The 24,480-nt window shown below is 42.0% G+C and overlaps 2 protein-coding genes across 9 annotated transcripts in view; both read right to left on the reverse strand.

The window, feature by feature from the left end:
• Positions 1–1,078: 1,078 nt before the first annotated feature.
• On the reverse strand, positions 1,079–8,272 carry HINT3 (histidine triad nucleotide binding protein 3). Its single transcript, XM_064447349.1, has 5 exons — positions 8,075–8,272; positions 7,181–7,298; positions 5,745–5,814; positions 4,833–4,959; positions 1,079–2,870 (listed from the first exon to the last, which is right to left on the reverse strand). Exons 1-5 carry the CDS (start codon positions 8,198–8,200, stop codon positions 2,823–2,825), a joined length of 489 nt encoding a protein of 162 aa, XP_064303419.1. The 5' UTR covers positions 8,201–8,272; the 3' UTR covers positions 1,079–2,822.
• Positions 8,273–10,020: 1,748 nt separating this feature from the next.
• NCOA7 (nuclear receptor coactivator 7) overlaps positions 10,021–24,480 on the reverse strand; it is a 97,220-nt gene continuing 82,760 nt past the window's right edge. For 7 of the 8 annotated variants that reach the window (XM_064447357.1, XM_064447351.1, XM_064447353.1 and 4 more), the window contains 6 exons: positions 19,814–19,961; positions 15,274–15,399; positions 14,642–14,794; positions 13,927–14,022; positions 13,205–13,278; positions 10,021–12,304 (listed from right to left, as the gene is read on the reverse strand). In XM_064447357.1, the coding sequence (XP_064303427.1) occupies positions 12,169–12,304; positions 13,205–13,278; positions 13,927–14,022; positions 14,642–14,794; positions 15,274–15,399; positions 19,814–19,961 (733 nt within the window). In that variant the 3' untranslated portion in view covers positions 10,021–12,168. Of the gene's footprint in view, positions 12,305–13,204; positions 13,279–13,926; positions 14,023–14,641; positions 14,795–15,273; positions 15,400–18,281; positions 18,673–19,813; positions 19,962–24,480 lie in introns of those variants that run through there. The other variant, XM_009509650.2, reaches the window with a different exon arrangement.

Here is a 24,480-nt window from a genome sequence, read left to right on the forward strand (position 1 = left end):
GCAGAGTTCTCTCTGAGACTATTTTGTTGGTCTTTGCTCACTGGAAAGCTCCATGGAAGATTTTTGAAGTTTTAAAATTATGTTACAATGCTGCTGTAGAAGAGGGTGACATAGTTAACCTAGTCTGCCCACCGCCTCTTCCAGGGGCTCCCCAGTAATTCTGAAATACATACAAAGCATTACGGTAGGCTTTTCGGAAATTATTTCTTAGCCTAATTAAAAAAATTATCTGCTGAGTCCAAGAATGCTTGTCAATTCAGAAGGAAAATGGAACACGGTTCTATGTGGAAAAACACTAATGAGGTACTGAGCATTCATTTCCGTAATTAACGTGACATTTAACACTTTGAGCAAGCTGTTTTGAGGCCTGCCTGCAAGTGTCAGTGACCAGCTGAATTCCCCACCTTGCTCATCAGCAAAAGTTTGGAAGCTAGATTATATCCCAATTTCTACCTTTCCAGTCTTACTGTCTTAGTGGGACTCCTTGCAATTATAAAAGCTGACCTTTGTGTTTCTGTGGACATTTGACAATGTACTGGGCCTGGCTGGGACAAAGTAATTTTCTTCAGAGCAGCCCATAAGGTGCTGTGTTTTGGGTTTGTGACTGACAGAGCGTTGATAACACCCCAGTGGCCTGGCGCTTGCGGAGTGGTGCTCGCGCAGCTTCAAGGCCTTCTCTTTTTCTTTCTCTGCCCCTCCAGCGTGCAAAAATCTGGAAGGGGGCACAACCTGTGCTGCTGGTGCAAATTGGCTGGCAGGGATATTCCATGCCCTGTAATGTCATGCTCAGCAATAACAGCTGAGTTGGGTTTTTTTTGGAGGTGGGGGCAGCCATTGCTACTGGCCTGCTTGTGGAAGGTTATGAGTAATTACCTTTGCGTTGCACGCTTTGGTTTTTTATTTCATCTTTCCTTCATTTATTAAACTGTCTTTATCTCGACCCATGAGTTTTCTCACTTTTGCTCTTCCTGTTCTCTCCCCCATCCTGCTGGGGTTGGGGGTGGAGAGCAATCAAAGGGGTATCTAGGGTCAACCCCTATGGTCAACTATTCCATTGCACTGGAAGATCATTCCAAGATTAGCATTTACTCTGTTTATTAATGCTTTCTGACAACAGTTCATGTTCATACTTTAAATATTACATGTCACAGTTAAGTACAGTTACATAAATTAATTACAAATCGGAACACATACACAGCATTAACTCTTGAAAGACCTTAATGTTCAGATATTTCACAAAGGTAGGAGCCAGCTCAAACCTCCTGATCTATTGCACAGAAGTAATCAAAGTTCAGTGGCTTTAATTCACACTCTTCCTACCTCATCTTACAAATTAAATCTTACAAATTTCCACCTAACCTTATAAATTAAAACCCTAAAGGGCTGCAAATGACACAAGTGCCCACTAGTAAGCAGAACAAGATGTCAGGAGTGAGGTCTTACAGAAACCAGCTGTAAACGTTGTTCTTCAGAAGGGTGTAAACTTTATGAAGTATCCCGTATAGTTTACAGTAAGAATATTACAATACATTGTACCACTAAGGCAGCAGGTGCTGGATGAGTGGAGAACATTGAGAAGATTACATTCAGGGAAGCTTGCAGGTGGAACTGACCATCACCACCTCAGCTGCATCTAAATGCATCAGCCAAGGTCACTTGATTAGTTCGGCACCAAGAGACGTGCTCTGTGAATGAAGAAAATCCACTCTGTGTTTTCTGGAGTTTTAACTTTCCAAACAGCCTGCCTTAATATGGTGCTGAAGAACAGAGCGTGAGCATTACTGATTAGAGTCGTACAGCAAAGGCAAGTGTTCAGCAGGTTGCTTAAGCAGCCCAACGTGTTCTAACTTTGGGCTGAGCCACTGCTATCCCAAATTCAAATCAGATTGCTATTATGCCAGCCTGCCACATACTCACTGCACTAAAGGTCCATTTATCTTATTACTTCATTTAGAAATCGAATTTAGCCAAGGCATTAGTAATCTCCAAGGGACTGCCAGTGAGAAGAATATCAGAACCACCTAAAAATTTGGATTTTTTCCTACCATCATGCAGAAGAGCGGTATATGAAATCAATTCCTCTGAACTCTTCACATTTTTTTGTAAACATACAATCACTAATTTAAAATATTGTACACATAAAAGGGAAACAATCCAACATACAACCACTTATATGTGCATTTAAACTATATTCTATGTTATATAGCATTATCACATCTTGGGCACCTATTGTGTTAACATTTACTATGTCAATGCCATGCAAATAAAACAGGTAATATATTAAAGTGGTTTAGCACCAGAAAGTTAGTAGTGCACTTTTGGCAATGTACCTACTAATAACTAGGCATAGGTAACGTTATCATAAAAATAGAGATGGAAACTTAAGTGTTTTAAATATTACTTGCAATCCCAGAACAATGCATCTTTAAAATAAAAGCTTGATTTTGTAACAAATATTCCCTTTGGTACCACATACATGCTGTTAGTAGTAACTTGTTGCCTTAGTTGCAATACATTCTGCTGCTATAGCAGCAGAATATAGGAAAAGTTCTCTGCACACATGAGTATATATTATGTACGTATATACATATACAAATATAAAATTATAATTAATCGCCTTATTGTCAGAGAAGTTTACAGACTCAAGTATCCAAACAGGAGAATTAGGTCGGCAGCTACAAAATCTGTGTGTGTTTCCTCATAAGGAACTAAAGATTTTTTTTTATCCTGGTATATGATTGGCAACATCAAACTGTGCAACCTTAAATCAGAGCTGAAAGTCAAAGAACAAACCGGCTAGCGACAAAAGGCTAAGAGTGCTTTCAACTGGCAGCATTTTCAGTTTGCAGCCGCTCAATCAGTTGTTCAGCCTATGAAAGAGAGAAAGCAATGCATTAACTACACCGTTGGACCTCCAGTTTACTGAAAATTCCATTTCATAAATGCTAAGTGACACTGACAGAGCATTTACTTTTCATTTTTACAAAGCATACAACAGAAGCAGAATACAATTGCTTTAAACAGCAGACTCTTTCACAGTTTCCACCAAACTCCCATTAAGCGATCAGAAAAGGAAACAGAACTTATAGAAGTCAGAGGATGTTTGAGCAAATAATAGCAGATGAAGCTGTGTAGTTTTGAAGACCTCAGAAGACAGCAATGCTCAGAACAACCAAACTGAGACCTGGAGTTCTTTGGGAGATGCTCCAGAACAGCGCACTATGACCTCTCATCACCCAAGCAGCTGCAGACCAGCCACGTATGCTGCTGAGGGATGGAGTGCGTTCACATGTCGTTCATGTCATGAGATACAGATCCATTCTTTGGTTATGTCAGCATGCTCACACCTAACTTTTCTCATTGTACGGCTATTCATGCATCTCGCGTGTAACTGGGACAGCTGTACTTTGTATACGTAATAGCGCCAGCCCACAGAGCCCTCAGAAAGGCTCAGGGCAGAAGGAAGTCTGCCAAGACTATTCTAGCAGGCCAAATTGGGCACATGGAGACTAACGTGGGCACTTCTGAAACAAATCAGTTTACTGTCAGCCTTTTTTTGCCACTCCCACTGAACTAACCTTCTATTTTGAACTAGTGCTTGAGGTTTTATTAAGATCTCCAAAGAAACCACGTTAAAAGGTGAAAAAGCTTAAGTTTGGCATGTTTTAAATACACACAGCAAAAATGCAATCAGCTACTTGTGGTTGGAACAACTTAACAGGAGTTAAGTAGCTCTTGCAGTTTATTCGCAAATAAAGCTAGGGAAAGCACGGAGCGACAGAAAATGAAGTTAATCTGAATCTTGTTCTGCATTCTTAAACAAGTATCAGATTCAAGACATTATAATAAAAAAAAACAAAAACAAAAACCCAAAACCCCAACCCAAAACCCCAAATCAACTCAAGAACAATTTCCAACTTGACAAAAGGGCAAAATACCATTTGAAGTGCATCCATATTGGATAACCAAACTTGGTACAGAACTCCCTAGGCTAATCCAAGATTGTAAGCAGTAAAACCACACAGCTATACTTATTCGAGGGCCAAATATGTGTGTGATGCTCCACAATACAGCAGAGACATTGGCTTTTTTCGAGCTAAGTGAGATCTCCAGCGAGGTAGTGCTGTGACGAAGACAAATTACTTCTCTTCAAGTAAGAGGCTGTCTTATATTTTTTGGATAAGACAGACCTTTTTCAGCATCTTTGTTTTAGGGCTGTGCAATGACACTGGGATGCTGTACCTGCATTGCAAGGATAGGTTCTTTGCTGCATCAGAGCCGTGAGAATAAGCTCTAGTCCTCAAAAGAGAGATTTTCAAACAGTGATTTAGTTCAGTCTCATTGCTCACCTCTGCTGACATAAGTCAGTACAATGTTTTTGTAAAGCAGACAGTTGTTTCAGTCTACAGATGACAAGATGACAAAAACCATGTGAAATGATACAAGCAATCACTAGGTGGCCATGTTTTTCACCTAAATTGGATGAACCAGAGTATGTACAATACATGGCCCATCACAGCTGAATATATCCTTTCACACTAAAGAACAAATACTTATAAAGTGTCCTCAAAGCACATCACATTAACCTAAGCTACACATGAGATCCAGAACTACTGTGAGTGTTATTGTCACTCCATTTCCCTTAATAAGCATAAACATTAAGTTGCATTTTACCATTATATTTTCTCAAATGTTTAATGCAACATATAAATAATTAATTATTACAGCAATGACAAATATCATTGCTCGAAGAATTTTTGGACATAGTTAGAAAGCTGCCACATTTTCAGCTTGCAACTGAAAACCAAAAAGCTCACCTGCATTACACTTACCGTGATAAACCAGTAGGAGTTGACTCTGTAAATGAGTCTGGATAAGAATCCTAGCTGACTGGCTGGGGCCAGGACATGAAGATGCAAGTGGGATATTGAGCAGAATGGAGGCCAGTGAAAACCCATTCTTCAGAAAAGGAAAACAAGTGAAAAATAGTGCTGAAGCATTCAGGAAGAAGTGGAACATTGCAAGTTATTTAACATGATCAACTCAAGAACTCATCACATTTTCCTTGTACATAAAGGCAGGAACAAAAAAAATGCCCTTTCCTTTCATTATGCTCTCAGGAAACCTTTCCAAATACCCATTAATCTCTGTCACATCTCTGTATTTAAGATACATTTTGTTAAGAATGAGGGTTTAAAAAATAAAATGTATTTTAAGGGTACCATATCCAGTTTTCAGCTGGAAAGCCAACTGTCATTAGATGAATGCAGCTTCTACCTATTTCAGTCATGGAGACCCAGTTCCATATACTCCATGCTATTTAAATTATTTTACGAGTTACTTCAGCTATCAAAGGCACTGGCTTAAACTAAAGGTGCATCACTGAAATCAAACGAGTGCAGGTATACCTGAAACACAGTGCAGTGCCCTGCTTGAATAGGACAAAGTTTCCCTCTCTTCTAGAATCTAGGATTCAGAGCATATTTTCAGCATGTAATTAAAGAGCAGCCCTTTTAGATAAGTTATTTGAAGTGCCCTCTCTATCCCAAGACGTGGTCTAGAAAGAATCTCAAGGGTTGGAATGCAATCTGTGCTGGAAATTAATCAGAAAATAGTTTATATTCAATGCCAGTCCATGTGGTAAGTGAACGCAGACCCAATTTCTTCAATAAATCATACTGTAGTTGTTGCCACCATCTCTAAAATAGCATTCTGAATAAACACAAGAGGTTTCCATTACATACCTTATATCATTCAAGTCACTGAAATTATTTCTCTGGAGCACAGCTTTTCCAACTTCCATCATTCTCTTCACTATTAAACACAAATAAACTTCATTTAATTTTAAGTAATATTTTACATAACAGATATCATCAAGTAATTTAAAAAAAAGGTTTTCTTCAGAAACAAAATCTTTGACTATTAACTTCAACAAACTGGTTGGACTGAGATCACAAACGTGTTTTTTTCAAAATATAAATACTATAACTATTCATAATCAAACAAAGATTTTCAAGACAGTGTTGTGCAAGGATCACAAACATCACCACTGTTACTGATTTCTACACCAATGATGTTTTAAGTGTGGTATTATTCTAACAACTTTGGCCAAAGCTATGGCATCACCACACCCTTATAAAAAAAACCAGTAAACACTGACTGGCAGAATGATGATGTTTACGCTAATTCCAGTGTTAGATCTCTACTCAGCTACAGGACTTTGATCTCTAAGTCCCATGTAGCCTGGCACAAGTTAACAAGTTTCAGAGACAGTGCACAAATTTAAATTTAAATAAAATAAAATTCCCAGTCCTACTTATTACTAGGACAAAGTTTCATTACTGTATCACTGATAAGAGAAGCAGGCCTAATACAAAAACTCAAGACAAAGGTCTAAGGAATTGCCCCGAAGCCAAACACACATAGAAGTTGTTTCCAGAGCGAACTACCCTATGTTTAGAAGCAAAATACAGGGATGCAAGATTTGCAACACGTAACTACAACTCTTTTCTTGCATCACCTGTAATTTCTCATGAGGTGGAATCTCTTCATGCATGTATGTCTGTAGTTTCTTCCATTACTCAACACACCTAGCTAGGCATTTCTTGTGAAACAACTAATTCCACAACAATGTTTTCTGAAGGGAAAATAAAAGCTTATCAACAATACATCATAGCTTCAATATATTAGAATTTTATCTTTTTAAAAATTATTGAAATCTATTGGAACACCATTTCCCTCTTTCTTCTTTTACTCCCGTTTCCTGAAAAATAATGTAGCACTTATAAAATATACACTTTATAAAATTCTTCTATAATTTTTCATATAATTTGAAATCACATACATACCTCTATGAAAACGCAATAAAGCAGCACATAGATATTTTTAAAATAAAGTTGCACTTGCAACAAAGCACAGAGGCATCTATACTCCATGGAAACAAGAGAGTTTCATGCACTGGTGCAATGTTTTTCTAGAACTGCAGAAAAAAGCATGCCGTTCCAGAGCAGCACATTGAAGTTCCCCAGAAGGGTAAGTCCCTACCTACACTCACACCACCCATTTCAGCATTTTTATTCACAATCAAACGGTGCTTAAAGATGTAATTTCTTGACAACATACTATTTAAGACTGTGCAGAACTACTTTCCTTCAAGTTAAACACACTGGTGCAGCCTTACCTATAGATATGTGTTCTGTCTTCAGTGTTTTGCAGTTTCCCATGTGCTCCACCGGCACCACAAGGTAGTGGTGGGGGGCACCAGGTCTGATATCTCTAAAGCAAACAAGGTCTTCATACTAAAAAAGGATGCAAATGCATTAAATTGATTAGGACAAGGATACGGGCAAAGAGTAGGTAACAAAGTCCATCTTCCCTGTATCAACATGACGCTTAATTATTTTGAATACTGATGGGACTCAGTGAAGTGACTTAGTGACTTAATATTGAAGTGACTAGCAAAAATCTGAAGATTTTTGGAGCCGACCTGCAGAAAGACTTGTGAGCACGATTTGTGTCCTCAATTGACCTTCTGCAGTCAGGGTTCCCCCGTGCCTGCTTTAAGACTTCTGGCTGTTGCGCCACCGTTTAAGGAGAGCAGGACACCTCCCTGCTGACCAGCGTTTCACTCCTACCTCCCCCCACAAAAGAGCACGCCACCCTTAAAGCTGCCCCTGACCCGCCGAGCCTTTGACAGCCACCGGCCGCGCAGGCGCCGCCGCGGCGAGGGGGCGGGCGGGGACCGGCGGGGACACCGCCGCAGGGTCGGGTCGGGTCGAGTCCGGTCCGGCCCGGAGGACCCGCCCGGTCCCCCCCGAGCCCCGCAGGCCCCGCCGCCGGGCACCTCGGGCACGGGCTCGCCGGAGCCCTCATCCCGGCCCCCGGGGTTTGCCTCTTCCTGAGCGACCAGCGGCGGGCGACCACCGCCCGCCCAGGCCAACGAACGCCTCCGGCTGTCCGGCGGGGCGCCTGCCCACCCCGCTCCTCCGGGATGGCGGCGGCCAAGGGCGGGACATCGCGACAGGACACCGGGGGAGGCGCCGCCACCGCCGCCGCTTGGGAGCCCGTCACTCACCTCGCAGGGGAGCAGCGCCGTGCCCGGCTCCTCCCGGCGGGCGATCCTGCAGAACACGCACTTGCCGTCGTAGCCGCCGCTGCTCACGGTTTCTACCTCGGCGCTACCGGCCGCCATGGCCGCCATGGCCGCCGCCGCCCCTCGCCCGCCGCCACAGCCGGGCCTGCGCGCGCCCCCTGCCGGCGCTGGGAGTGGGGCGGGGCAGCACCTTCACGCTCTCGCCTCGAAGCACCAATGGCGGGGCGTCGGACGGCCAGCGCCCCGCCCCCCCCGCGCGCGCGGGAGGTGCTGCCCCGAGCGGCACCGCCATGAGGGAGTGGCCGCACGGCTGCGCGCGGCTCCTGTCAGCCGGTAGCGGGCCGAGTGTCCTCGGCGCGGCGGAGCGAGCCTGGCGCCGCCCGGCGAGTTACAGCCCCGGGGCACCAGTAACGGTCACGGAACGACCGTTCGGGCTGGAAGGGACCTGCAGAGGTCACCCAGTCCAACCCCCCTGCAGTGAGCAGGGACATCAACTAGATCAGGTTGCTCAGAGCCCCGTTCAACCTGACCTTGAGTGTTTCCAGGGCTAGGGCAGCCACCACCTCTCTGGGCAACCTGTGCCAGTGTTTCACCACTGTCATTGTACCAACTCCTTCCAAAGCTAATGGAGGGTATTACTAAGTTTTAGCTAACCTTCCTTTTCTAAAAAATATTTTATTAATAATTTGTATTTTAAAACTGCTTGCACCCTTCATTAGACTCGAGTTGCAGAGAATCCCTGGCCACAGAATTCCCATGTTCGTGTTCTTCCTGCAGCCCATGTGGCACAAAGTCCTTGTCCCACAGCTGATAGGCCATACTCTTTAAAAAGGTGATGAGTTGCAAAATATAGAAGGCAGCTTTTCAAAAATGTGTTTCTTTCAGGGCATGCAAGCCACGCTTGTACAAACAGGACATGGTTAGCTATTCTATCTGAAGAAGCACATTTGCCAGAAACTGCTGGCCTGCAGAGTGCAAGGTAGTCCCTTGGCAACGAGCTAACCTGCTCCCTTCCTCTGCTACAAACAGGCAAGTGAAATCTTGAATGTTTTACACACGAGGATTATTGTGAAAGTAACCGGGTTTTACTTTGCTCTAAAGCCAGCTTCGTACAAAACATCTGGTGCAAAAACTGCACTGAAACCAGCACCAAACTGAACTTCCCTGGGTACTTACAAGCCTTATTGTGAATGAGCATTTCAACACCATCCTGAATCAAAAATCTTTATCCATGTACCACTAAAGTACATATGCTTCATGTTACTAGAACAAGCTTTCGTTCCGCCCTCCTCCAAGAGAGAAATTACTAGTGACCATGATTTTCCTCTTACTTTACATTAAGAAAATTCTTATGGTCATTTCACTCAAAGCAAGGTTCACAGTGACCGTACTTGTTCCCTTTCATGTGTAATAGTAGTTTGTTTTTTCTTCATGCCACCTCTGTATACCATAAAACCAATAAAGTCAAGAATAAAGTACTTTAAGACATTGAATGCCTTTGTCTTGCTTGGACAGAAGTTAAAATACATGAACACTTTAGCAACATAAAAAGGCTGTGTACAAAAACAATACAGACTTTTGACTTCTGGAAAAGGTTGGTCAAAGACAACGAGGGAATACATGTCATTCACCACAGCTGAGAGAAGCAAGGAGAACTGCTAGGTCAACTGTTTAACTGTCACAGTCTGTCTTTGAGTGACCATAAAACACAGCTCTATTTCAGGAGATGACAAATCACACACACACACAAACCCCACCCTCAAAAGCTCCCATCTCCTTAACCATGTTTCTAAAATACGGTATTACTGAATTATCTTTTTGAGGGGAGGTGTAGGTATTCGTCAGCATAACCTGTAAGTTAAGTTGCATCCTCATCTTTTTAAAATGTACTAAAATCTGTGAATAAAAGAGGAAACATCTGCAACAAGTTTCTGAATGCATAAATTCCTTTATTGAAAATATTGTGATAGCACTGCATTACATATATTCAATATTCATAGTTTCAAGGGTCACAGAATTTTGATCGAACAACACTGTTTTGAATATAGACCACAGCGTTTAGATATGCTCTGACAAGGATAATATAATGCAGTAAGTTGTAGGTAGCAATAATGAAATGTATGTAAAATGTTGAACTCTCAGTTTGGGTTGTTTTTTTTTTAAGTGGTCTGCTACCATTTAAGAGAGCAGTATTAGATATTCCTGGTATCTTCAAAGCATTATGCCGTTAGCAACTTCCAAATATGTTACAGCATTACCCTCGTTCTTATTGAACTTTATTTATGACTGTAGTAGACCACATAGAAGAGAAGCGTGAGAAGCTCACGTGCAGCGTGTTACAGGCTTACTGTATATAGCATTGGCTTTTGGACTGTGAAGTTTCTGTGCAGGATTAAGATTTAGTAATGCTTTTGAAAGAAAATCATTTGGCTGCTTTTTTTGTTTTTAATCTATTCAAAAAGGGAAGAACAGTAACTAAATTGAGTTGTATTATTCAGTTTATAATATTCCAAAATTAGTCTGTACTGTTTAATGCATGAAAGCACACTACTATTTCTAAAACCTGCCTTTCTTGGGACCATGACACATTTGAGTCTAAGGGCAGGACAGTGTCCTAATATTGGTTCAGTCTGGATTGTGTAAACAAAACCACAGCATAATGGGAAAGCAGAATTCTTTAGCAAACAGTGAAGATTGCCAGCCCCCTGTCACAGTCTATTAACCAAAATTTTCATTTTGTAACGTGCAGTCTTTTCAGTGTTGGGGGTGGGGAGTAAGTATCTGATTATTTAATGAGAAACAAGGAAGAATATTTAGTTGCCTGTCAAATCCTAAGCCAGCCTGTTGCTTCAAGTCTTTTTTTTTGGGAAGGAAATAATATATATAATTACTAAGAAAACAAGTATTACACTAACATGACCTGGCCTGTTAGGGAAATAGCATTCTTCTCTAAATCTCAATTGTATTTTCTCCTAAACAAAGCAGTTATTCTTCAATTTGTAGAGAAGTGCTCATAAAAGCACAGTGGGTGGCTTATTTTGAATCACTTGGTGGCGATACAGAAAAACAATCCTCTCTTAGAAATGTCCTTTGTAAACAGATAGAGCATGCTGTCCCAATTCTGTTGACTGTAACAGAGCTGATACAGTCTATACCAGGCGGCAGTTTGCCCAGTGTCTCCATACCCTGCCAAAACAATAATCTATGAACAAGAATGTGGCAGCAGAGTTAATCAGCAGCACTATCCACCTTCTCCCTCATCTTAGAAAAAATAAAACAAAACAAACAAACAAAAATGAAACAAACAAACAAAACCAAAACACCAAAACAGAATTACGCACTCAAGTGCTTCTGCCAGAAAGCAAACCCTCTAATTAGGGTAAAATGAAAACCAGATCTCATTTACAAAATAAAAATATAAAACTTAACTTCAGAAATCAAATAAATTGATTCAGAATAAATGCCAATGCATAGGAAACCTACCTGAACAGTAAACATTTATCAAATTGAGATTAGAAACATTAAAAGAAAAAACTCATAGCTAATACATTTACAAAAAAAAAAATCTGCTGTACAGTAACAATAAATAAGAAGATTTTAAAAACATGTTCCCTTAAGTGCTGTGTACACCTATTTCTGATTTTTTTCCATGGCAAAGAGTATGCTGTAGATTTTGGTAAAGCAACCTTTTATTTTTGGTTAGCATTTGTACGTTGAACATAAATACACATGGAATGTACTAGATAGTTACAGTTTTCCCACAGGATCTTTTTCACAGTTACAGAAAAAGTTTTCAATGTATACACTATGAATGTTTCCATATGCATCATATCTTCGATGGAAAAGTGTTGGAGGAGGAAGTAAAAAACACTTCAGACTGGTCTCTTACTGTTCTGTCTCTTACTGCCTCTCAAAACCAGCTCTGTTTTCTCCTGCGTTGGTTGGCTGGATTTTTTTTTGCGAGTCATGCTCTCGTACAAACTTGAGGAAAAAGCGTGTAACATTGTGAGGCAGCCTGCACCATCTAGTTAGCGTTTAAGTGCCTAATAGATCCAGTCCTTAAGGCAGTCAGTATTTCATTCAAATGTCCATACTTCTACATCTTGTATTATGAAGTCTTCTTTCTTAGATAAGATGTCATTATTGAAGGTGCTGCAGGAGTTGCTTCGCCCATGATACAAATCTGCATCTAACCATAAGCCAAACCGGCCACTAAAAAGAAAATACACAACAGGTTTCAGGTTATATGTAATAGTAAAAATAGTGGAAGCTGTAGGAACAACCAGGGGAGAGATACGGGAATCTAGGTAATTCTGAGGATCTCTCAGACCAAATGGGAAGAGCTCAATCCTGGCAAAGCACCTGACCAGAAGTTGCAGAGCAGCCCCCTTGCTTCTGTTTGCAACCAGCGAGTGGGGCAGAGCGCATGGCTGAGCGTGCGCCCGCGGCCCCCTGCGCCATTCCGCTGCCTGCACAGCCGGCTGCGGCTGTGACCAACACCAGGGCACGGACATCAGGGTCTGTTCCCTGGGTGCTTGGGTGTGAACACAGGCCCTTCTCGTTTAGGAGGAGGAGGAGGAGGAGGGGGTTTATGCAAACCAAGCCCAGATGTCCCGTGGTGCAGCCTGCAGTCAGCTTTAGTTAGTCATATAGCCTTAGCCCTTGATTTCACACCCACCGACCTTTGAAATTTAGGAGCTGATTAAGCACTGTCTATATTCTTGCTCTGTGTAGTAACAGAATAATGACAATTTAAGGAGGATCATGTGAAAAACCTTAGAAGCTGATGGCAAAACTGCCATTAGAGATTATCTTCCAGTGGCAAACCTCTTCAGCAAGGAGACATGTATCTACCCAAAACATGTTTTTTTTTCCCCGATCTCAAAAAAAAAATTAAAAAAAAAAAATGCCCAACATCAGTCACTAAGCAATGGAAATCGCTCTGGGACTATAACAGTAATCAGACTGCTGAGGTATCTGCCATGAACAGTTTACTAAAAGTAAGCTCAGCCATTTTACTGATCGTTTTTTTCTTGCAACTACCATTGTCCCTATTCTCATTAAAAAAAAAAAATTAGCTACCTGATTTGAAAAGCAAACATTCACACTCACCCTCCACCTCCGAGCTCCAGAGAGCTGGTGTCTCCATTGATGAAGTAGGTGTTCTCTCCACTCCATTTGAATACCTGGAGGGGGGAAACCCAAATATATTTGGACTGTGAGAGTTCTTGTACTCTAAAACTACTGGGAACTGACTCTTAGCAGGTATTTTTTGGTGTTTGGCTTTTTTCTTGAAGGGGGAGGAGGAAGAGGTAATACGTAGAAAGGAAAGGAACAATACACATTTAGAACAATGAACAAGGCACCCTAATCCTTTCTAAGGTTCTACTTCCATCACTACATCAACAGGCATCCTGTTAAAAAGGAACGTGTTCAATATTGAAAAACGCATAAGCCATGAACATTAAGGCGTATTTTAGTAGCACTCATCTCTGATTTGTTGTCACTGTGATCCTAAGCATGTGTGAAATTATACCCTATTCTTGATAGCACTGCCTTCCAAGGTGAGTCTGTGACAGCCTTCTTAATGCTTCCACCTTCCATCCACTTAAACCCCACCCCTCACCCTTACAGACTGTCCTCTCAGCACTTCAGATAATTACAGCCACTTTTGCCCAAGGCAAAAGCAATTTGTATTGAAGCAATGAGTGATCAACTGCATTCATCAACAGCTGACAAATCTTCTAAACTCAAATATGCTGTCTTCATAAAAATCTAAGTGTTTTAGAAGTGGAACCCAAAAATGTTATTTGAGAAAGTGAACACCCACTTACCTTGAAATTCGGACTGAATGTGTAGAGGAATGTTTCACCAGTGCCATAGTAATGGTCACTAAACCTGAAGGGATGTGTAGCATATGCTCCAAATATCTGTCAGAATAAAATGATTAAACTACTTCTGAGGACATTTCAAAACTCAAGAGAAAAAAACCCAGATATTTCATAGAATCATAGAATCATTAAGGTTAGAAAAGACTTCTAAGGATCATCAAGTCCAACCGTCAACCGAACACTACCATGTCTCCTAAACCATGTCCCAAAGTGCAACATCTAAGCGTCTTTTAAATACCTCCAGGGATGATGATTCTACCACCTCTCTGGGCAGCCTGTTCCAATCCCTGACCACTCTTTCAGCAAAGAAACTTTTCCCAATATCCAATCTAAACCTCCCCTGATGCGACTTGAGGCCATTTCCTCTGGTCCTATCATTTTCACTTGGGAGAAGAGACCGACACCCACCTTTCAGGTAGTTGTAGAGAGCGATAAGGTCTCCCCTCAGCTGGCGGGAGGGTGGTGGTGGTATATTTCTATTAATGCTGATGTGCTTTCCTACCTATAATTTTAGTTTAAGCAGTGGAAGTTGTAACAGAAAACACCGATGTCTTATTTTGGTATGATGTCACCTCACGGTATGGCTAGTACTTCACACTGATCACTTTTTCTAACATTGCACTTTCAGTCCAACCCCCACAGAACAAGCACTCCTTACCTGGTTGTCCATATCCTTGACGACAAGAAGAACTGGATTGTCAAGAGATGCCGATTTACGGTACAGAGTCTTCAGGCTAGTCCCGTGCTCCAGTGTACTGTACGCCAGCCGCCATGGATATCCCTGCACTCGTGCGGGCAAGCGCCGGGCAAGCTGGGCAATGAACAGGGGGAAACGGTTACATGTTCAACAGGTTGGGTCACAGGTGGTGCCCCAGAAGCCCTTGCAGAAAGGGAATAGTCTGAGCCAAAAAATGGCTGTCAAGGGAGAGGCTGATGCCAGCAGCTTAAGATTGCTGCCACATGCATGTGGCTTTGCACTCTGAGCCCAACTGTCTGCATTCACATCACCTGTAAAAAACATTTCAAAACTGGCACCCCCTCTCTGAGCACTGAAAGAGTTGCCAGTCCTCAATATCGCGACTCAAACTCCAGGGTTGCAAAACATAAAAAAGCTTTCCAGGTGAGCCAGTGCTGCAGCAAACAGGACCTTGCACAAGGACACTCCAGCATACTAAGTACTTTCCAAACTCTTAAAAACCATTGGCACTGCCTGCAGAAGGCAGAATGTCCCATGCTCAGCAGAGACAGCACTGCTGCTAACAAGGAAACTTGAGGTTTTTCTAGCCATACCTGCTCTATGTGCATATTCTCCAGGAGGGCGCTGTGGTGCTTTAAGACAGGCAAAGTATCATCATCTTCTTCTTCATAGTAACTGCAAACGCTCTTTCGTCGTTTTGCTTCTTCTACAGTAATGATCTGAGACAAGAGAACAAGTGTCCAACCTAAAGCATAGCTCTTACGCAGTCAATCCTCTGTTGAAGCATATTAATTTAAAACAACATACACCTCAGCTCTTACACTGTGTGGAGCAAAACCACTGTATGGGATGATTGTATCAAGCACAGGCAGCTCTAACCAAATGGGGAAATTCATAACTGGCAAAGTGTCATTTGAGACAGCACGGCCAGAATTTCTTCGCACCCTGGTGACCTCCCACAGCTGCAGAGTCCTTTGGGATTAATAAGCATTGAGGTAACCAGGTGACATCATGTGGTTGATCTCAGAATACTTGGTCCCAAATCAGAAGGCTAAAGTGCACCTACATCTTCTGAGGCACGCTACACGCGCCTGAACTAGATGTCTTATGGGAGTCTAAACAAGGAAGAAACAGAAGCTTCTTTGTTTTCTCTCATGCAGCTAGTTGAGTACATTAATTATTTTCTCAAGTGCTAATGCATGAGAATACGAAAAAGTTTAAAATTTCAGTTCTTTTTATTAAAACAGCAGCTTTTTCCTGGCTTTCTTTACTGAATCAGACATGGGTTTGTGTATACAAACTAAAACAGAAAGAATATAGAAAAGAAGTAAAAATGTAAATCAACTTGAACAGATATTTTGAAGTTCTGTCTTGTAGGAAATGTAAAGATTTTAAGCATCCAGTTTATGTAAGTTCTTGAAAATACTCGTTTTGAGGTCAAGGTCTTTGTAAAATACATTCTTAGCTGAAAATGATCAAACAGCTCTTTGGAAACTTATATTTATTCCTTTGCTTATTTATTGCTTTGCTTAAAACTTTATGAAGAGAACACACTGTAATATTTTAAAAGGTGGGTCCATATAAATATTTCTAATGTCAGGTTTGAATTTAAATACTTACAAAAACAAAGCACACACTTCCTTCCAGCAACTACAGGTAAGCCATGTTACCTTTTCCCATAAAGCAGGAAGCAAAATGAGAGTTAGGCTCTATATGCTTAATGCTTGTCTCTGAAAGGACTCAGCAGCCTGCAAGGTGCAGAGAGAGACAGGGGACGAACACTGAACCCCACGCAGCACAGGCAGCAAACAGGAGGCCGGACGTGGCTCAGGACAGGAGCTCCCAGGCTGGCAGCACCTCGGCGCCCGGAGCTCACCGCAGAGGGGAGGACACCAGCTCGCCCCTCAGCTGCAGTGGTCTGGGTGTCCTGTCCCCTGACGAGACGCTGCTGGGGTGCTCAGCCTCCCAGCAAGCTTTAGCTGGGGCTTGGCAAACAGGAAGCAGCAGCAAGAGCTCAGAGATGGGGCTCATGAGAAAGAAAAGGGGAAGTAAGTATGCCTAACTACAAAACAAACGTGAAACCTTAAACCACCTTCCTTCCATAAACATATCACCACAGAGGCCTTATCTTGGAGCAGGAACCCCAGTACGTGGCTGCAGAGCACGCTGCACCGCTGCCACACACCTCCCTGCAAATACGGTTTCCAAATGACTTTCAAGTTATGTGTGGATAAAGTTTTGCGTAACTCCTCTGTGCCTTCACAATCACTGCTTGAACTTGCAGGAGCTGTCAACAGTCAAAACAATTGCCAAGAAGTACCTGGAGGTCCTACGCACACCTGCCCCACAGGCGAGAAAATAAATCCACTTGACTGGCTCCAGGTGCAGATTTAACCACACCACAAAGCACACAGAAGGAGCTTTTAATGGAGACAAGGACTAGTAAGGAGTTCACTGAGGGTAGGACTAAGCCCTAATACTGTCAGTCACACCTATCATCTCCAGCGGGACGTGAGCAACATGTCCCCTGTACGCATTCACCTGGAGACGCCTGGAGCTGAGCCCAGGGCAGCCGCCCCAAGCAGGGCACCTGGGCACTGGTGCTCCAACGCAGATGGCGGGGTTAGGAAAATACTGCAAGGACCTCTGCAAGGCAAAATCCAGCCTGCAGAATTAACATTGTTACGTGCCCCTGCGCACCTGGGCAATACAGGTGTTCCTGCTGGTGATACTGGAAGAGCTGTACAGCTACCTCCTGCCCCTCCAGCCCAGGCTCAGTGGGATCTAGTCCTGGGTCTTCTGAGACTGGAGGGAATCCTGTGCTGGAAAATTTTTCATATGGCCAATTTCAGGGAAGGTTTGCACTGCAAAATTAAGATCAATTTGAAAAAAAAACCCACAACAAACCATTACAGGAATATGGCCTTCCTGCTTTTATGCTTGTTCTATTTCCACCTCCTGAATGGTTTTCCTTCCCTCATCTCCCATGCCATTATTATATTTTACTTTAATAATAATAATAAAAAAAAAAAAAACAAAAAAAAAAACACAACACCTTTTTCATCTTATATCAAAACTACCCATCTCCTCTTTCGAAGACTATTTTCAAGGAACAGTCTCCCCACTCCAGGCAGGGTGAGGGAGGGAAGTATCCCAGTAAATCAAGCAGCAACAGGTTTCTGTAGCAAAATACAGCCAAACTCACAGACACAGGCAACCACAGAAAAATCTATTAATACATCTGTAAATTGCAAATCAGCTCCAAAGACAGACAAGCCCCTCTCTTCACTGCATAGATACCTATTCAGTCTATAACTGAAGCACACATTTGAATTAAGTTCGGAGTCCATAACTGCAAAAAAAGGGATCTGCAAGATCAGATATTTACAAACCACACAAAAGCAGAAACAAAAAAAGAATCAACCACTACAGAAACTGGACCTACAAAATCTTTTAAAGATTTTATGGGACTGAGAAAGCAAGCTACCCGGGGTGGGAATACCCAGTTAAAATTCATCTAAGTATGAAGCACATTTTTTACTAGGACAGAACTGTTGTATCAGATCCATGCTGTGCAAACAGGGACACAAGTTCAACATACCTCCACAAAAGGTTCCTCCTGGTCAGGTCTGGTATAGTAAAGAATTCGAATGTTCAAAGGCATTTGTTTCCCTTTCATCATCTACCAGATTGTTTTGCAGTATCCACTACACTTCCCTGCTCTACTGGCAAGAGCTGTCGCCCCCAAGCATGACAGACGGCTACTGCCTGTGGCACGCTGTGACAAAATTGCTTATATGCTTCTCTATAATCGCACTTTCTGTTTCCCCGCAAGGGAGAGTGAAACTTTCACAGTAATCATGCCCAAATTTGGACTTTACATAGTGATTTCCTGGCAGACCTACTTGAAACTTGTAAAGCTTAAATATATGACAAACAAGAGACACACTTTTAAGAAGCTGTTTCCAGCTAATTCTTCTCCCAATATATGTTTAAATAAAACAATGAGAGAAAAGATCCCAGTGTGGCCAGATCTCTCTCACCTCTGTGCTTTGGATGCCTGCCCCTCCTCCTTCATTTTGGTTTTATGAAAATGGCATGCAAATAACAACCTAAAAGTGAAATCTAGTGCAATATATGATCTTGCAGTGCACAGAGCACCAATACTAAGAAATTACAAAACTGTAAAACTTAGAAACTATTTGGTATTAGAGGTGATGCTGCTACATTTCAAATGACAAGCCCCACTCCCAAGCTCCGCTTCTGAACAGGACAACATACTCTGAAGATAGAAATGCTATTAAAAAAAAAAGAAGAAAAAAAAAAAGAAGAAAAAGAGGCCCACTGAATTTTAAAAACAAGTTTATCTTTAAGACAAAGAATCAGATCACTTCCTAAATCGCCATCAAGGTATTTCTCACGTAGGGATTTATCTGTTTTTTAATTTAACCCATATCCTTAGCACAGCAAGTGCTTCAGCATTCAGAAACACCATTAAAAAACATGCACGGGCTTATTTCCCTTAGAAACTAGGCTTTGTATGCACAAGAGACAGACAGATAACAAACACAGGCATGCCAAGCAGTTAAAACAGATGACAAAAGCCCCTATACGAAAAAGCCAAAGTCCCAGTCTAAAACGTATCCATCTTACAACCAATATTCAAACAGTATTGCTGCATGCACCTGAGAACCAAGACAATGGCACGTCACCACATACCAAACCATTTCAACCAACACACAGGAGCCTCTGTTGGTGTTTACATGTGCATATAGGTTTTGGAGGTTTTATTCATAGCATATAAATAAAACACAAATTTAGTAACATTGACAACACACACCTTTATAGTTTTGCAAAAGGCTACCATCATATAACTAACAAAATTTACAGAACTTCTGGTTGCACGCCACAGAGCTCCCAGTTTTTTGACTGCTCTTTCCAGAGGGAGAATAAAGGAGGACTGAAGACTGAGTACATTTGTGAAACAGATACAAGCCTTGAGGAGACTTCTGTATGAAGCAGTAAGCATTATAAAGAAATGCCATAAAAATCAAACGAGCAAGTGCTGAGATTCTTAACAGGGGATGCACACTCAATATTCACATGCTTCATACAATGGCAGAAAGCACTCACCTCCCAGCTTTTAGTAGTGGGCTCACTGAAGAAGTTGTCTATCATGTCAAGCTCCTCCTTTTCTACCACGACAAAACCTTGCTCTTTGGCATCTTTCCCATATATTTCTGGTGACCACTGAACAAAAAATGTGTACAAGTGATCCACCCTGCAAACAGAAGAGGAGAAGACAACCATTGTGCAGTGGTCCATGAATTGTCACTAGTACCGAGGTTTTGCCCAATGACATAGAAGGGACAACCATACAGATAGGATACCCCTGTACTTCCACCCTCACGTACCACACAAGGCAACAGCTCCTTCCACCTGGCAGCCTGAAGCATTCTGAGGTTTCTCTGCTTTCTCTCACCACAGTATTTTTTTCCTCCCTTTGCTATGCACACAGCCAAAGCATCATGGAAAAACTAAGTAGCTTGCCCAGTCCCGCACAATTAATTTAAGATGACAAATTGTTTGGTATTAGATCATGCTCACAAAAGTCAAGTCCGTAATAAAACTCTCTCACTTTAATTATTTAGTTTGACCTCCTGCATAAACCAAGCCATAAGATATCACCAGTAAAGTCTACACCACGCTTCTAGCTGCCCTCTAGAAGTTGTAGACTCTAACCACAAAACAGTTCTTCAGTCTGTTAGCATGATGAAAATAAGCAGATACTGACAGCTTTGCTAATGATACAGTACCAGCAGTGTATGCACTTCTGTAAGTGTAGTCAGCTCTCAATCACTGTCTTTAAAGAGATGTTCTTTGACAACACCCGTAACAAACAGTGAAACAATTTCTAAAGGAACTTGTGTAGTATATTGAAGTTAAAATGAACACATACGATTTCAAACAGGAATATGATAGTGGATATATTGTACAAGAAGTCAAATTGCCAGAAAAAAAAATTCAAATCCTAATTAAAGAGGGCAGAGAGAAAGATAATAGGTACTTATGACACTGAGTCTTTCTCCAGTTATTCACCAGGAAGTTTTGTCCGTCAATTCCTTTATCAATACAAACCAAGAAAAATCTTGGAGACATGTAAACATTTTCCCCCTATTATTTCAACTTACTTGGATTTATAACTATGTATGCACAAATAATCTTAAAACACCATTTCAGCACTGTTGGATTCTGTTCAGGGTCACTAGTATAATTCCAGAGATTTTTTTCCAATCAAGTCTACATTTTTTGTTCTACCCTCCCACCAATGAGGGCTAGAGCCTGATGTCAGTTCTAACTGCATAAACTGATGGCCCTGAAATTGTTGCCTGCTCGTGACAGCTACACTAATTCACAGCCAAAGTGAGATATTTGGAGGGGCCTGACCCACTTTGGCCTCAATTAATTTGGATCCAATTTCAACTACCCTCAGAAAGAATAAAGGATTGACTTCATCACGGAAGTGCCCTCTTAACCATGAAAAAGGAACAAATTCACATTGTCAGGTTTTTCTCTTCTCCTTTGCACATTCACAGACACTCCTGTGATGCATGGCTAACATGTTCTAGCAGAGTTTAAATTTTTGTTATCAAATAAGAACTGTACCTGTGAAACATTTTTAATACAGTTTTTGTGAATTTGTGAACACCCAACACTAGTACCTGAGGCATCAGCAGCCTCCATCAAGAACAAGTAAGGGAGCTAATGTTGATATCAAAGTAAAAAATTTAGCTGCTGTTCATTCCTCTGCAGCAACACACACACACAGGAGGTCAAGGTAGTACTGTGTAAACAATCAATCTTTGGGATAGTTCTTGCCAATAATTGCCTTGAAAAGGCTAAAAGAAGGTCACGCTCCCATTGCCAAGAGTTCCCCCCCTTCTTTGTGAGAAGCCACGTGAATGCTTACAAGTTTGCACAGATCTAAAAACAGTGAACTATGGAAAGCACTTCTAAAAGCCATGCCATTTTAGTCAAGACCTTTTCTTTTAACTGCAGAAGTCTTCTGACATCAATAGATGCCACTCAGCGTGCCCCATTCCTCTTCACCTGCGCACAGAGGCTGCAGAAAGAGCAGTATGATCATCTTGTTGCTAACTAATATGAGTTTTAACTGAGAGACACATGTAATTTGAGCACCATGTAGTTAACGTGCCATAGTCCTACCTAGTCCAGAAAGCTAACTACTTAATTCCTACAAATCTCTGTGAAAGAGCAAGAAAACGAGTGGTTGCTGCTGTCAGGCTAAAATCAATTTGAAACCATGTTCATGCAGGTGGGTGGAGGAGAGCAGCATACTCTCATCTCAGAATCACACAACATATTTAGGTTGTAAGGCACCTCTGGAGATCATCTAGGCCAACTTCTGTTTACAGTAGAGCTAACTTCCAAGTCTGAGGAGGTTGCACAGTCTTGTCCGTTTGCATTTGTGAAAATCTCCAACAGAGATTCCACCACCTCTCCATGCAACCTGTTCCATGCATAACCAGTCTCATGTTGTTTTCCTCTTTCATCTAATCACAATTTCCTCTGACGCATGCAGCATGCGGTCTGAGAAGGGTCTGGCACCATCCTACTTTTATTCCTCCCTCTGAACAGCAGCCCTGCCCTCCAATGTAGGAACACTCCAAAGCAACAAAGGTGTATTCTGTCCCAGTGTCCATGTTGCTGATGAAGGCATTAAACAGTATCGGTCCCCAAGGAATACCACCTGCACCTGGCTGCCACTCAGACTAGCTGTCAACCCTTTGGTCCAGCCAGTTTTTCACCCAGCTGGTAGTCTACCTGTCCAGGTCATCTCTCTCCAATTTGGCTATAAGGATACTATGGGAGATTGTGCTGAAAGCTTTACTAAGGTCATGGTAAAACAACAATCCCTTGCTCACAGAGCTAGTCATCTCAAACAGAAAAGTTATCCGGTTGGTAGGAAATCAATTTGCCCTTGGTAGGTCTATGATAGCTGTTCCTGATCACTTCTTGCCTCCCACACACTTGGAAACAGTGTCTGTAAGGAAAGTGCTTCATAATCTCCCAGGGACTGAGGTGAAGCTGACTGCCCTGTGCTCCCACAGATCCTCCTTGATTCTTCTGAAGATGGCTGCAGCATTTGTTTTTCCAGTTATTAAGAACCTCTCCCAGTGATCATAACCTTTCAAAGGAAGATAGAAAGCAGCCTTGTAGTAACATCAACCAACTTCCTCAGTACACTCAGAATATTTCCTGTCAGGCCCCATGGACCTATATATGCTCAGTTTATTTAAGCAGTCCATAACTAAGTTTTCCTCTACCATGGACAGATGCTAAATAAATCCAGACACTCCAGGTTTAAGCAGCAGCAGCACAGAATGAGAAATAGGTGACTGTAGAAGTTAAGTCATTCTGAGTGGGGATGCAGAGCATCCTTCCTCTGTTAATAAAATTGTAACATTATACTGCGGTGGTATTTCCAAGCTACCAAACTGAAAAAACTGCAGATAATTTTTAAATTGGAAAAACACTGCTTGAGGAACACTCTTACAGCCAACTTGAAAGCTGTGAGGAAATTTATCCTAGAACTCAATAGCTGGTTTGGTGATCACATACTTATGGGCATGTCATGCACGAACAGAGAAACACCAATAAAACATAAAACACTTTGAAAGGAACACCTTCAGAAACTTACGTTAATCACTCCAGAATGAAATTATTTAAAAGGAAAAGATGATACAACTTTTTTTTTTTAAAAAAAAAAAAAAAAAACAAGCTTTGAGGCACAAATCAAAAATGAAAGAAGGAATACTGATTAAAGAGGGATGCCCCCCACCCTGTAGCCCGATTAAAAGGAAAACGAATATGCTTACAAGTATGTTCAGTAACACACACACAGAGGGCAGAAAACAAATGTAAGAAAAAGTTTATAGAGAAGGATATAAATTCAGTAGAAAACTGATTTTGGGGAGTATAAACATGACAAAGAGATCATGACAGCGAAGTGATAAAATCAGTGTAAGATTCTGGTGGGTTGATCGTGGCTGGGCTCCAGGTGCCACCAAGCTGCTCTATCACTCCCCTCCTCAGCAGGACAGAGGTGGGGGATGAGATGGGAAAAATCCCCTTGTGGGCCAATATAAAGGCAGTTTAACAAAAGCAAAAGCAAAGGCCACGTGTAGAAGCAAAAGGAAAACAAAGATTTTATTCTCTACTTCCCATCAACAGGTGATGTCCAGCCACTTCCCTGGAAGCAGGGTTTCAGTATGTGTAGCAGTTGCTCCAAAAGACAAACACTGTAAGTAACGAATGCTTGTTCCTTCCTTTCTCTTAGCTTTTATTGCTGAGTGGATGTCATATGGTATGGAACATCCCTTTGGTCAGTTTGGGTCAGCTGTCCTGGCTGTGTCCCCTTCCCAAGATCTTGCCCACCGCCAGCCTGCTGGTGAGGGTGGGAAATGCTGGAGAGCGCCTTCATGCTGTGCAAGCACTGCTCAGCAACAGCCAAAACACTGGTGTGTTATCAACACCTTTCTAGATACCAACACAAAGCACAGCACTATGGAGGCTGCTGTGGGGAAAATTAGTACCATCTCAGCCAGAACCAATGCAAAACCAAAAGCTCCATGCAGTATTTATGCTACTGCATTGCTTAGTAAACTGGGCACCATCAGCTGCATGCGTGAATGCATCTGAACAGAGGAGCACACACTGAAGAACAGTGAGCAGAGGCTGTGATTGCGGGATGGTACTTTACCCTTGGCAGAAGGATC

This window comes from Phalacrocorax carbo, chromosome 3 (genome assembly GCF_963921805.1).
Source record: "Phalacrocorax carbo chromosome 3, bPhaCar2.1, whole genome shotgun sequence".
In the NCBI taxonomy this organism is placed as follows: Eukaryota; Metazoa; Chordata; class Aves; order Suliformes; family Phalacrocoracidae; genus Phalacrocorax; species Phalacrocorax carbo.

Coding starts and splice junctions, on each gene's coding strand:
- HINT3 (XM_064447349.1), bottom strand. CDS start 8,200: ATGGCGGCCATGGCGGCCGGTAGCGCCGAGGTAGAAACCGTGAGCAGC. Junction 7,299..8,074: donor CGGCGCTGCTCCCCTGCGAG/GTGAGTGACGGG, acceptor ATCCTTTTTTAG/TATGAAGACCTTGTTTGCTT. Junction 2,871..4,832: donor ACTCCTACTGGTTTATCACG/GTAAGTGTAATG, acceptor TCTCTTTCATAG/GCTGAACAACTGATTGAGCG.